Here is a 13,025-nt window from a genome sequence, read left to right on the forward strand (position 1 = left end):
GTATTCCAGGTGGGGTCTCACCAGAGCAGAGGAGAGGGACAGAATCACCTCCCTCAACCTGCTGGCCACGCTCCTTTTGATGCAGCCCAGGACATGATTGGCCTTCTGGGCTGTGAGCACGCATTGCTGGCTCACGTCCAGCTTTTCATCCACCAGTACCCCCAAGTCCTTCTCGGCAGGGCTGCTCTCCATCCCTTCATCCCCCAGCCTGTATTGATACCAGGGTAATAGCTCCCTGTCTTGTAACTCTTAAGCCACACTTACAACAATTCCCAAACAGCGGCTTACTTTGGGATCTTCAGAAGCACTTCTGCTCTTATTTTTTGCTTATTATTTGTATGAGTGCACATTTTGGTCCAAACACAGAGGAAAGAGGGTCTTTGCTATGTAGCAGTGTTCTTGCTTTCTAACTGCGTGGCCAGGAAGGTCTTTCTAGGAACGTAACAGTGGCTCTAAATCCCAGGGGCAGTAGGTTTGCCATAAGTGTGCTAAACAGCAGATGTACATAATGCCTTTAGGAAAAAAGGGTGTTAAGAACATGGAGATGATGGAGCCATTCTTGATTGCTAGGAGAGAGCTGCTGCCTTAGATTCATGAATTTTGCTTCTAGTCTTCCTCTTTCCTAAGATTCTGCAGCTTTTTGCCCATTGCTGTTACATGTAGCACATGATTTTGTGAGGTACTCACAAAATAGTAACAATACTGCTATTCCTGCCTGATGAATTCATTCAGCTCACCATCTGCTTCCTGCCTGTTTCTGAGATATCACGGAGAAGTGATCAACAGGGAAAAAGATCCTGACCAAACATGTTTTCCTGGCAAACTGCACGAAGCCTGTGTGTGTTGCTCTACAGAGCTTAGAAGCATGTATTTCATTTTAGCCTCTTGTGTGGAACCTGTGCATGTTTGCCTAGTCCCTCTGGAGGAAGCTGACATCCTTTTATATCCATCCTTATTCCTTCAGCAGATGGATCACTCTTCAAACGGAGACATTCTGTTTACAGCTATGAGAAGAAATTCCTAAATCATTAAAATATCTTGCATAAAAATAAAAAACAGATCCTGCCAGTTCTGATTACACGTATTTACCTGATTTACTGGAACTGGGGGTACAAGTAGTAATGTTACCCTTTCTTCTTCATTTTATTCACTTAGTGCGCTGGAGCATCACTGAGCAATACCCCTTCTCCTTCCACATACGCTTGAGGCCCTGTAGGACCAGTATTCCCTCACTCGCGTATAGAGTCATACAATCACAGAATCGTTTAGGTTGGAAAAGACCTTTAAGTTCATCAAGTGCAATCGTTAACCTAGCACTGCCACGTCCACCACTATACCATTTCCCTAAGCACCACATCTACACGTCTTTTAAATACCTCCAAGGGATGGTGACTCAACCACTTCCCTGGGCAGCCTGTTCCAATGCTTGACAACCCTTTCAGTGAAGAAATTTTTCCTAATATCCAATCCAAACCTTCCCTGGTGCAACTTGAGGCCATTTCCTCTCGTCCTATCACGAGTTACTTGGGAGAAGAGACCGACACCCACCTCGCTACAACCTCCTGTCAGGTAGTTGTAGAGAGCGTTAAGGTCTCCCCTCAGCCTCCTATGATAGAATACTAAAACCTAACATTTTTCCGTGGGTACAGAGTCAATTCTGTGCAGGTTTAAGTTGTTCCATGCAGAATTTTCATGCAGATGTTCCATTGTATGTGTGGTTTAGTACGAATGGGCACTGTTAACTAAAGCAACTGTTGTTAGCATGTGGTTGTAACTACACACTGTAAAAAGGAGACATTTCAATCCCATTACATGGAAGAGAGATCTATAAAGTGATAGAAAGACTAATTTATTTACTTACTTTCATTTAAGTCATTTGTTAAGACTGTTAAAAGCAATTGTATTTTTAAAATATATTGAAGCGACTCTAAGGCAATAATGAAAATAAAGTAGTATGCCTCCAAATATAACTTTTGTATCTGGATGCTAAATGTTATGTCCTTATGAGCTGACGTGGTATTTATTGGTGTATTTTTCTCTTCTGAGTGCCGTCATATTTCTTTTTATAAAAACTGAAGTCCAGAGTTCTTCAGCTTCATTAGAAAGTACACCTTTACTGAGAGAAAGCGTAAGTATTCTACAGTTGTTATTTTACAGCAGTGAAAGTACTTACCATTTAAAAACAAAAAAATTGCTTAATGTTAACCAGATTTGCTAGGATTTGTGGTAGACTACATAAAGCTACATAAATATGCATTGATTGTATTTAATTTGCGGATCTTGTATAGCCAGCTGAATGTGAGCAACAGAAAAGGTTTTCCCAAGTGTTCTTTCTCTATTGTGAGCTTTAAATGGCTTAGAAGTCCTTTCTCATTATGACAGAGGTTATATAAAAGACAGAGTGTATAACTTCCCTATCCGAAAATAGGAAGCAATTTTAATTAAAACTTAACTATAAAACTAGGAGGGTGCTTAGATGAAAGGCAACATGGTGTGTTACTCTTATCCACCAGATTTTTGCCACATTACAGAGCCAGAAGACTGTCAAGAGTTGCTGGTTCTCAGCGTCAGCTGTGGCACAGGCTGGAAGCCAAGGAGGGGTGCCAGATTGGCTGTCGCTCCTTCGGGAGCCCAAAGTATGCAACAAAAGCTGGAGAACAGTAGGCTCCTACTACCATTGTACCTTACTCTTGTAGGTCAGTGATGCATCAAAACTCAGTTGCTACCTGAACAGAGAGCTCCTCAGAGTTTTCTAGCTGTGCTCAATGCTCAGTAGAGGTTCCAGTTTACCAGAGCAAATCACAGAAGACAATCTGGTTGCAGGATTAGAATAAAGGGATGTTGCAATTTCTTTATGCTGCAGACAAGAGTGTTAATTTCCCTCTTTGCAAATAGTCCTAATATTCTGATAGTAACACCAGAGCTGTCGACAGAAGGCAAAAACACGTCATAAGTAAAATCTATAGATTAAATCATTCATGAAATTTAAGGAAGGATGAGTTTTGAAAATCAGATCTACCTGCATGCAGATTTAAAAAAAAATGCTAGTGAGTGCTCTATTATGTAGTAAACCCCAAATCCATATCCAAACTCATACTTGTAAACTTTGAGGTAGGTAGATCCAATTATTATTTTGTTATTTCTTCAGAGTATTTCTGTAAATTCCTATTGTTTTTCCTTCCATTTTAATTTTATTTTCTTAGATCAAAACTGTTCTGTTTAATACAATGTTTGAGATTTAAAAAAAAAACCAAAAACAAAAACTGAGTGAAAACTCTTGGTTTTTTGCAGTCTATTAATGTTTCTGAAGATACCTCTGATGACTCATGGGTGAACAGACTTTCTCCAGCAAAAAAAAGACTCATGTAAGTTATTAACAGTTCTTTCACTGGTGCAGACCAAATAGCCGGACAAAGTAGTTGAACACAGAGGAAGAGCAGAATTTGTGTCCTGTGGTTTTCCTAGCAGTCATGCGCTAACAGTTTTTAAAGTACTAGTCTAGTGTGCATATCTATATATGAATAGCTGCTCAATTTATTAGATTTTTTCCTTTGCACTGTTGAGTGTGCTTTACCTTATCGAGTAAGTATTAGTTACTAGTACAAAAGAACAACATTTGCAAAGTAAATAGCAATAGCAACTAAGTAATTACAGAGCTGTGTTTTATCACCTGGTTGATTAGCACTCCAGCATAGTGGGAGCCTATGCTAATAACGTGCTTCCAGGTGTGGTTTCCGAGTGAATACATCTGGAGAAGGCATGGCAGTATGGTAAGGAGACAGCAGAAGTGCTCCAAGGTGGAAGCAGTAGCTAGCAAGGGGCCAGTGTGGGGAGTGGAGACAGTGAAGAACACAATGATGTAGAGGCAGAGAAGGGGACCATGTAGGCAATGAACCTGGGAATAGTTATAAAGAATATATAGACTGCAACAGTGAAGCTGATGGTGGGAGCATTTGAACTATATTTTTGTTCGTTTTCTGCTAGCTCTGTGTTTAGGAAATCCTAGTTAGTCGATTTCTCTTGTCATTAATTCAGGCTGCAGACTCTTTGGGCAGGAATTGTCTGTGTTACTTGGCCACAAAGTATAAGAAAACTAAGTTACTACGTTGAACCATTTCTGCACTAGAAAATAAAAATGTGCTAAAATGTATTATTTTTATAGTGTTGCTAGCAATCTTCATATGATACACAGTCTGTAACTGCAATACTGGACTTGTCTTAAGTGTATTGTCTACTTCCCTAATTAACGCGAGGCTATTTTCTCTGATTTTTGCTCTTTTTAAAGAGGATGTATCCTGGCTGTAGTAGCTGGAATACTTTACGGTTCCAGTTTTGTACCAGTACTTTACATCAAGGACCATGGAAGAAGAAATGAAACTATATACACAGGAGCAAGTCAATTTGGTAAAGGCTAATAGGTCACTTCTACTTTATTTCATCAGTATATGGTGGTCCCCTGCTTTCGTAAAGGCACAGGGTGAAATTCTTGATATGCCTGGAAATATACCACAACAACTTATCAGTTCTGCACTATGTTATATGTTGTCGTAATCACAGCACTAGTACTTCCTTTTTCCCAGAGGTGAATTACACCGCTAAAATAACAGTGAGAAACAGCCCAGAGGATACCATACTTAAGTCATAGTGTTTAGTGCCTTCTGAAACATAGCTAGCGTTCTCAAAATACAAAGCTCATATGCCTGGAACATGAGGTAAACAAGGGCACAAGCTGTACCAATTGCCTAATTAGTACACCAATAAAGGAAGACGAGAAGCTTGTCATAATTGATGAGCAGAAGAGATACATAACAACGTAAGTAATTAAAACCTGTAGGTTTTGAAATGGAAACCTTTTAACATAAGCCTAATTGCCAGTTTCAAACAACATTTCCCCAGAAACATTTTCCTTAAGATTTATTGTATAGTCTGTCAGGTAATTCAAACAACATCCCCAGAAACGTTTTCCTTAAGATTTATTGTATAGTCTATCAGGTAATACCAGCAGTAGCTTAAGAGCAACATATTGCTGAAACCGCATAATGTTGCCGTTAAGAAATTGCTATGTCACATACAATTTCTCTTGAATAATGCAATTTATATATTCCCCAGCTAGACAAAACAGATGTTATCATTACTGTAGCTGCCTTTCCTGTTGAGGATTTACAACTCCAAGGAGATAGAGATCACCTTGCTACATGCTTCTGCTTCACCATATTGGAAATATTCTCTTTAGCGCATACCAAGTCCATAAAGGATTTATTATTGTTAATGATCATAGTGGTCAAAATTGTGATATGTTTTTCAAGATAAAAAACAGGACAAAACTGTGCCATGTTTAGCTTACACAGTACATGCAGTTGTCTTGCCCTTAAATGTACAGAAAAGAAACAAGGCTATATCCAGGAATACAAATGTAGATGGTCAGGAGAGGATGTAACTATGTAAAATCCCCACCTCAGTTTTGTAGCCTCATCTGAGGATTTTCTTAAGTTTTTAATAAATAAAATGTTTGACTAATAGAGTTCCAAAAAGAACAACTCACAAAAATGCATAAAAGCTTGTGATAAATCCTAGGGTCAATGCAGCAGTTAATTCATGTTTAATAATGTGCGATTAACTAAATCCATCCACGGTCAGACTGGCAGCTGTATTCGTCACAATCACAATTGAATTTGAGTTGTTAGCAGTAGCACCTTATGTGGTTTTGTCTATGTGAATGCTATCAGTGAAATAAATTTAGTTAAAATTAATAGCTGATGTTTTAAATTAATATAATTTTGTAATTTCTCTTTCAGATTTAGATTATGTGTTTGCACACTTCAGTGGAATATTTCTTACAAGTACTGTCTACTTTTTGATCTATTGTGTAGTCAGGAAAAATAAACCTAATGTTTATCCCCAAGCCATATTGCCAGGTATGACTGTTTTTTAAATTAGCAATTAATTTCAATTACTTCTTCTGACCATTTTGCAGTGATTAGTTCAAGCTATGTGTTGGAATTGTAGTTCACCTTTCAAGTCTCCTCATCTGACTTTTTGTCTCTTTTGAAAGATCGCTCCTATTAGGTTAATTAATTAAGGTTAGGAAACAATGATAAATTTTTTTCTAACCTGAAATTAGAACAAAATGATATCGCATACGGTGGATTTTCAAAAACTGACTCTGCGAGAGTAGAGAGCACATTGCCCAGAAAATTGTGAACTTTAATTAATTTGCTACTTCAGTTGGAGTAGCTGATTTTGTCCTTTGAGCTTTGGTTTAGATTATCAGAGCCAGCTTGTTAAAGTAGTTAACATACTAAAATACATACATACATACAGTTTCTGTATTATGCTATGAATTTAAATGTTCCACAAATTGCTGTCTATACCTTGCTGTGCATGTTTTTGTTTGGGATTTATTTTTCTAGGGTTTGTTTCTGGTGTACTTTGGGCAATAGCCAATTGCTGCTGGTTCATAGCCAATCACTATCTCAGTGCTGTGGTCAGCTTTCCAATAATTACTGCAGTAAGTATATAAAAAACAAAATCTGTGACTAGAATTAGAAGTGAAGTGTTTGCCCCCCACCCCCCATTTGTGGAATTAAGTTGAAGTTATGACATGTCTAGAGCATTTTAATCAAGAGTATACATTGCCTCTTCTTGTGCTTGTCTGTGCTAGCCTTTGGTTTTTTAGGAACATACATGACTGTGACAAGCACCATCTTGGTGAATGCCAAGCATAAAAAACAGAGGAATTGAAAACGTGAGTCTTTAGGTTATGTAAAATCCAAAGCTCTGTAACCAGCACTATATCAATATTAAATAGTAAACTGAAGTGATTAAAAGAAGAAACGTTTTATACTTTCATCCCAGCAAGTACATTTTGTTCTGGATGTTTTCATTTGTGATTTTTATCCTCTTGCAGTCGTTTTGCTTAGTTAAGTCAGGTATTTTTTCTTTTTTACAGTTCTTGAACACGCAGAACAGATTATGTGTTGCTGAAAATAATGTTTTTGTGCCAATGAGGGAAAAATAGGTTGGCCCGTTTTGTCTGTTTTATTCCTATTTATGATACTGTACCTTTAAAGCACTGTTAATTTCCAGAAGCTGCATAAATTCCATCACTAGGTAAAAATAAACTTTGCCTTTACTTTCTGGAGTAAAGTAAAGGTGGATAACTGCAAAGGTGGATAACTTCTGGCAAATGGGAGTTCATAAATACCAAAACCAAAGTTTTGCTGAACAGCTGTATTTTGGAAGCAATCTAATGAAACAACATTAATATGGATTAAGCTTTGCCTCAAGATGCAGTAAATCAGAATAAACTCTGCAGTATGCAATGAAAAAAAGGCTTGGGATCATTCTAATTAGAAATTGAAGGATTAATGGAAAGCAGCTTTAGTAACTCAGTTATCAGTATGCCTAAAGGGCAAGGATATAAAATGACGAAATGAAAAATTTAAGGACAGCACTGATGAGAAACTGCCTATCTGGACCACAGGTTCGCAACTGCTGCTTTACTTCATCCTAGAGAGAATTTCAGACAGCTATTCATCACATCCCTTTAACAATTTGTTTCATTTTTAAAATGCATTCCTCTCGCAACGTACGTTATCTAGAAAGTGAAGTAACACCTTAGCTATTATTCAAATAATAGTTGGCAATTTCACTAGGAAACAACACCCACAAATACATTCAGCATGAGACACTGTTTCCTGCTGGCCTAAATCTGTGTCCTATCAGCGGTACTGAAGATGGAGAGAGGAAGATCACTGTCCAAACATCTGTCAAGTGTTTCTGAGAGCAGCTCTAATGGGAAGCATTAACAGAACCAGTTTTCGCTTCATATTCAGATAATATTTTCTCATCAGTCATGAAAATTCAGATCATTGCTCCCACAGGGGAAAAACTATATTACCAGGAGTGCCTGGAAATTATTATTGTGTATCACTGTTTGCTGTTAGCTAGGAAATCTGTACGACAACGTCACAGATAATCAGTAGTTTTCCTGACTTATCTATCTGGCTGGCTTTGCTTTGTCCAGATGCCTGCTATACAGGAAATACATTTACGTTCCTGTCTCTTGATATCATACTGAGCGATAAAATCAAACTTTGTCCAACTAGTTAGCCATGCTAATAAAGGAAATGTTGGGAATATCCATGGTAGCTGCCAATAAACCTGAATAGTCCTCTGAAATGTGGTAACATTGTGGACTGTAGTTTGGACTAAAGTGAGGCCTATTGTTTGGAGCCTACTAAAAGAACGTATAACAGCCAGTGCAGACTCCACAGTGTAATTTAGAAATAAATTGTGCCTTCTCTGAAAAAAACAGTTTCTTGCCTCTTTAGCCCTTCTTGAAGATTTTATTGTGTCTTACTTTGTAAAGATTTCAGTGATGTTTATGCTTTTGCCGTAAGTGCTGTTAATTATACGGAATGGAAAGGCCTAAATCTGTTATCCAGACAAAATTCAACCACCCTGAGAACAATAATGAGAAGGCGGCACATTTTAGTGAAATGCTGTAATGTACAAATGAATCTTATTCTTTAGGGTCCTGGCCTTGTTGCTGCAATGTGGGGAGTCCTTGTATTTAAAGAAATCAAGGTAATCTTATTAGATCTCTTACCTAGTGTCTCTCGCTTGTCTCTAGCTCTAGGAACAGCATGACTTCATATACAGCTGTATTCTTAGACTTCTCCTCCTTACAAGTATTGCATTATGAAGCTGAAAGTCATATCATGCAATACTAAGTTTTCCAAGAAAGATGAAGAACTGTGAACAATTTTTACAGGAATGAAGATTTTAATTCCATAACTGTGTGAGCAGCAGTGGGAGTAAATGAAGACTATAGCAGGGCCAGGAGGCAGGATGCCAAGCACAGCCTGAAAATAGTCTTTATTTGAGCCAGTTCATTCACTGGGGGCAGGGGAATTAGCAGTTGTCCTAATAATCACACATAGATAAGTACCTTAGACTTTTAGGGTCAGATTCACCAAAGGACCAAAAAATGAGACGGAGGTTAGTTGGCCTTGCTAGTTACAGTATAACGTAGGGATTGCTAAACTGATACGGCAGTGATTGCCTAGAACTGGCTAATTTACCCTAGTGGATATTAACATATATGGCAGAAATTATTTTTCTAGTGGAATTTGAAGCACTGAAGGCTAGCAGTGTAATCCTCAGGTTCCCTTAGCTAATCTGTCCAGGATTCATAGGTACCTAATTTGCCATTGGAGATCATCTTTCCCAATATTTTTGGTGATTGTGTAAAATGTGTTAGGCATCCTTGGATCAGGAACTAGAAGTTCTCTCTCTCTCCCACTGCAGATTAACGTTGTAGCACACTAGAAGACCATCGTGTTCATTATCCAAATCCTTGTGACTCACCAATCTTTCATCCTTTTCATACATTTTAGAATAGTCTCTGCATAAGTGCTTACTGCTTAAAAATAATCTGAAAATAGACAAAGGCCCTTAAAAGTACATTTAAAAATTGCTGAATTAATTCTGTGAATATTTTACTAACTGTATGGCATCATAGATTACTTGTATTAAACTGTTTTGAACAGCAAATATGTTACAAACATTATATGAAATAAAATGGTATAAAATTTACCATTACATGTAACGGATTCATAATTTTGTCACAAAACAAAACCCTAGTTTTTTATTTTACTTTTTTTTTTTTTGTGAAGTGGTACCTATTATGACAACATGATATGTTTCTTTTTCTCTCTCTTTCGCTCTCCAGGGACTGAAAAAATACGTGTTACTCTCAGTAGCGTTTTGCATCGTTTTGGCTGGATCACTCTCCACAGCTTTTTCTAAAGTTTGAAAGGATCTTCTGGACCAGTAGATGGTGCTACTGTTTAATATCATCAGAAAGACAATATTGGGATATCGCAATACATAATAATTTTCAAAATGTATGTCCAACATTTACCCTAACTTGCTTCAGGCAAGTGAAAAAGAAAACCTTTGCTAAATGCTCCCATTTGGCATGAAAGAAAATCTGGAAATGTTTGTTTCTGCATTTCTTGGAACGTAAGAATATCAAAGGATTTTATTAAATAAAGCTAAATTATTTTATAGTTACTAATTTTTTTTTTCTGGTTCGGGTATTAAACTTCATGTCATCATAAATTGTTGCAGTTCACTGTTGTGATGATGGATAAATGGATTTTTAATTCTTAGTCTGTAATACTGTATGTATTTGCAAGCTGATTTGTTTTATTATAACATTCTGTCTTACTGACTTGAATGTAAAATATGTCTTGGAATATTCTTTATGGAACTGATTCAGATGAAGATGTGAAGCATTTTTTTATTTAGAAGCATTATTCTTTAAAGTCATCAGTTTATGTAAAAACTTTTATCTTCTAATCACTTCAGAATTTTGAAGGAAATACAGGGGAAAAAAAAGTGCTGTAAAATAAATTATATGTGTTTGCTGCTAAACTGTTTGCTTAAGTGCAAGAACATTATGTAGAAATCATGACCAGGATACAAATAGTTGGGGAAGTTTGGTTTTTTAAATTCAGTTGTATGAAACTTTGCAAGTAAGCATTACATTTCTGTAACTTGTGGTGTTGCACTATGAGCTAAGTATGTGGTTCAAAGTTCGTTTCCAAATAACTTTGGGCATTTTCTGAATACTTACTTTTCTTTTCTGTGTAGCATCTTCAAATCTTTAAAATTATGTATGGCAATATTTATTACATTGAAGCATCACGCTAAAACTACCCAATCATTATTCTACCCAAAGCAAGGTCATCTATATGTAACTCACTTCTGACAGTTATTGTCTAACTTATTTCTTTAAAAAAAAAAAAAAAAAATTAGGTTTCACAACATTTTTAGGCAAACTAACCAGCTTCTACCTACCTGTCCTGCTAGAAAGTCTTAATATACAAGGGAAATCCCCTATGAAGACTGTTATGTCCACTGTTCCATGACCACCACTAATGTGGAGAACTGTTTATTTTCTTACTCATGGCAGCTAACATTTATATGTGCAAAGCATGTTGTCTGAACCTCCCCTTAGTCTTTTCTTCAGTATATTAGACAACCCCAGCTCCTGCAGTCTTCCCTTGTTTGTAATGTGCTCATTACTTTTTCTCGTTCTTTCCTGAACTCTCACTAAGTGGACTAGATCTGTCTAGAAAAACTAGACGTGGCAGTCAGACTACGGTCTTACAAAAACCAAGAGCAGCAGTAGGATTTTTTTTTTTCATCCAATTTGCAAGCTCTGTTTGTGGTTACATATCATAGTATGACACTTTTTGCCATCACAGCTTGATATTGTTAACGTGTTCAGATTGCAATCATAATTTCTCTTTTTTCCCTTCCACGCTGCTTTGTCTACTATTTATCAGATTTGATCTTAGAACTGTTACTTAGCCCGCTTTTTCCCTGTCCCGTATTGTTTATTCCTACCCAAGTGTCAGAACTTGGTGTCTAACAGGTTTTTTTTCCCCTTAAGGCATTTCTCTAATTTTGCTCTGTACATTAACCCTGTCCTCCAACAAGTTGGCAACAGTTTCCAGCCAGATGTCCTCTGCAAATTTAATAAATGCGCTCTCTAATTATTGTAAATCATTTCTGAAAATGCTGTATGATACTGGCCTTTCCTTACTTCTTGGAATCTAATACAATACTTCTTTTCACTCTGACAGGGAACAATTGATTACTCTTTTGAGCACAATTTCCCTCTGTCTTATGGTGGTTTTATTTAGACTGTATTCTCCCAGCTTTTATGTAACATCCGATACAGTTGTTCGAGTCAAGATACATGATGTGTACCACCCTAATACCTGATCTTGGGAAGAAAACAGGTCAGTTTTCTTTCTAATATCCAGGTCAGGCACAATTTCTTCTTGACAGATCCTTGACTGTTACTTACCTAGCTATTATTCTATTGACTCAGACAAGGTAGACTAATTTGTTCACACGTTTTTGAAATAACTTGAATTAAATTGGACGTTTATAATTTCCCTGGATCTGTTTCCCTTCTTCTTAAAGATCACAAGAACTTCTATATTCCTGGAATATACCCCATGCCAGAAAATTGCTGATAAACAAAGCATTGGCAAAACCAAAATATAGTGTTCTCAGGCTCCTCTACTTCACAGGTATGCTTTAATATGTCAGTTCTTTCCCAGTCAGTATTAGTTCTTATTCCCATGTCAGTGTTCACAGTTGTGTTAACACTGACTGTAATCTCTTTAAGTAAGACTGAAGGAACAAGGGTGCTGTGCGCTTCAGTTTATAATGTAATTGCTGAATAGTGGCAGATTATTTCTTATTTCCACACAGTTATTGACAAAAATACTAGTCTTGTAACTCACTATTTTGCTAAAATAATTGCAATGCAATACAGTATTTATAAAGATAGTGTGATTACAGCACCAGTCCACTTTGATGTACCAATGCAATTGCTCAGGAATGATCATCTATTTAGTTTACTACTACCTGTAGGTCACCTTCCACATTTGGTTAAAGTCTGCAAGTCTACACTATTCAATGAGGTATTGGGGTACACTCTTCACTAGTTTATGTTAAGTGAATTGCTAATGCCTCAGTCTGGAAAAATGGTCGGAAGATGTTCAACCAGAACTCTCAGGGAGGAGAACCATGTCTGCATGGGCTTAGACAGTGAACTAGCCTGTTCACACTACTGCTTCCGCGGTAGAACTAGCTTTTAAGGAGCGTGTAAGACCCATATTGCACAACAGGTCTCTCAGGCCCCAGAGACCCCTAGAGCACCTTCAAGGGAGAACAGAAGCAAGCAGAAACAAAGGTCAGAGAATCAAGAGATGCAAGAATGCATGGCATGACAAAAACTGAGCTAAGCATCAGAAAATCAAAGACGCCCTTCTTTAGCACAGCAAAGCTCTGGGAAAAAGGAAACGGGAGCAGATGAAGCTGTGCGAAGATGTTACAAGGTATCGCAGAGCAGAAACAGAGTATGGTGTTTCTTAGTTGTCCTCTACAGCTGGGCAAGCCACAGTACTCACTGAAGAGTCAATGCAGAGGGGCTG

The 13,025-nt window shown here is 37.4% G+C and overlaps 1 protein-coding gene across 1 annotated transcript in view; it reads left to right on the top strand.

Moving 5' to 3' along the window:
• The window catches only part of TMEM144 (transmembrane protein 144), an 18,716-nt gene extending 6,738 nt beyond the window's left edge, over positions 1–11,978 (top strand). Inside the window, exons 7-13 of the mRNA XM_009283332.2 lie at positions 2,047–2,128; positions 3,292–3,365; positions 4,286–4,404; positions 5,796–5,915; positions 6,411–6,508; positions 8,536–8,589; positions 9,737–11,978. Coding sequence (XP_009281607.1) covers positions 2,047–2,128; positions 3,292–3,365; positions 4,286–4,404; positions 5,796–5,915; positions 6,411–6,508; positions 8,536–8,589; positions 9,737–9,820 — 631 coding nt within the window. The 3' untranslated portion in view covers positions 9,821–11,978. The remainder of the gene's footprint in view (positions 1–2,046; positions 2,129–3,291; positions 3,366–4,285; positions 4,405–5,795; positions 5,916–6,410; positions 6,509–8,535; positions 8,590–9,736) is intronic.
• The last annotated feature ends 1,047 nt before the right edge of the window (positions 11,979–13,025 follow it).

This window comes from Aptenodytes forsteri, unplaced genomic scaffold, assembly GCF_000699145.1.
Source record: "Aptenodytes forsteri isolate BGI_AS27 unplaced genomic scaffold, ASM69914v1 Scaffold6, whole genome shotgun sequence".
NCBI lineage: Eukaryota > Metazoa > Chordata > Aves > Sphenisciformes > Spheniscidae > Aptenodytes > Aptenodytes forsteri.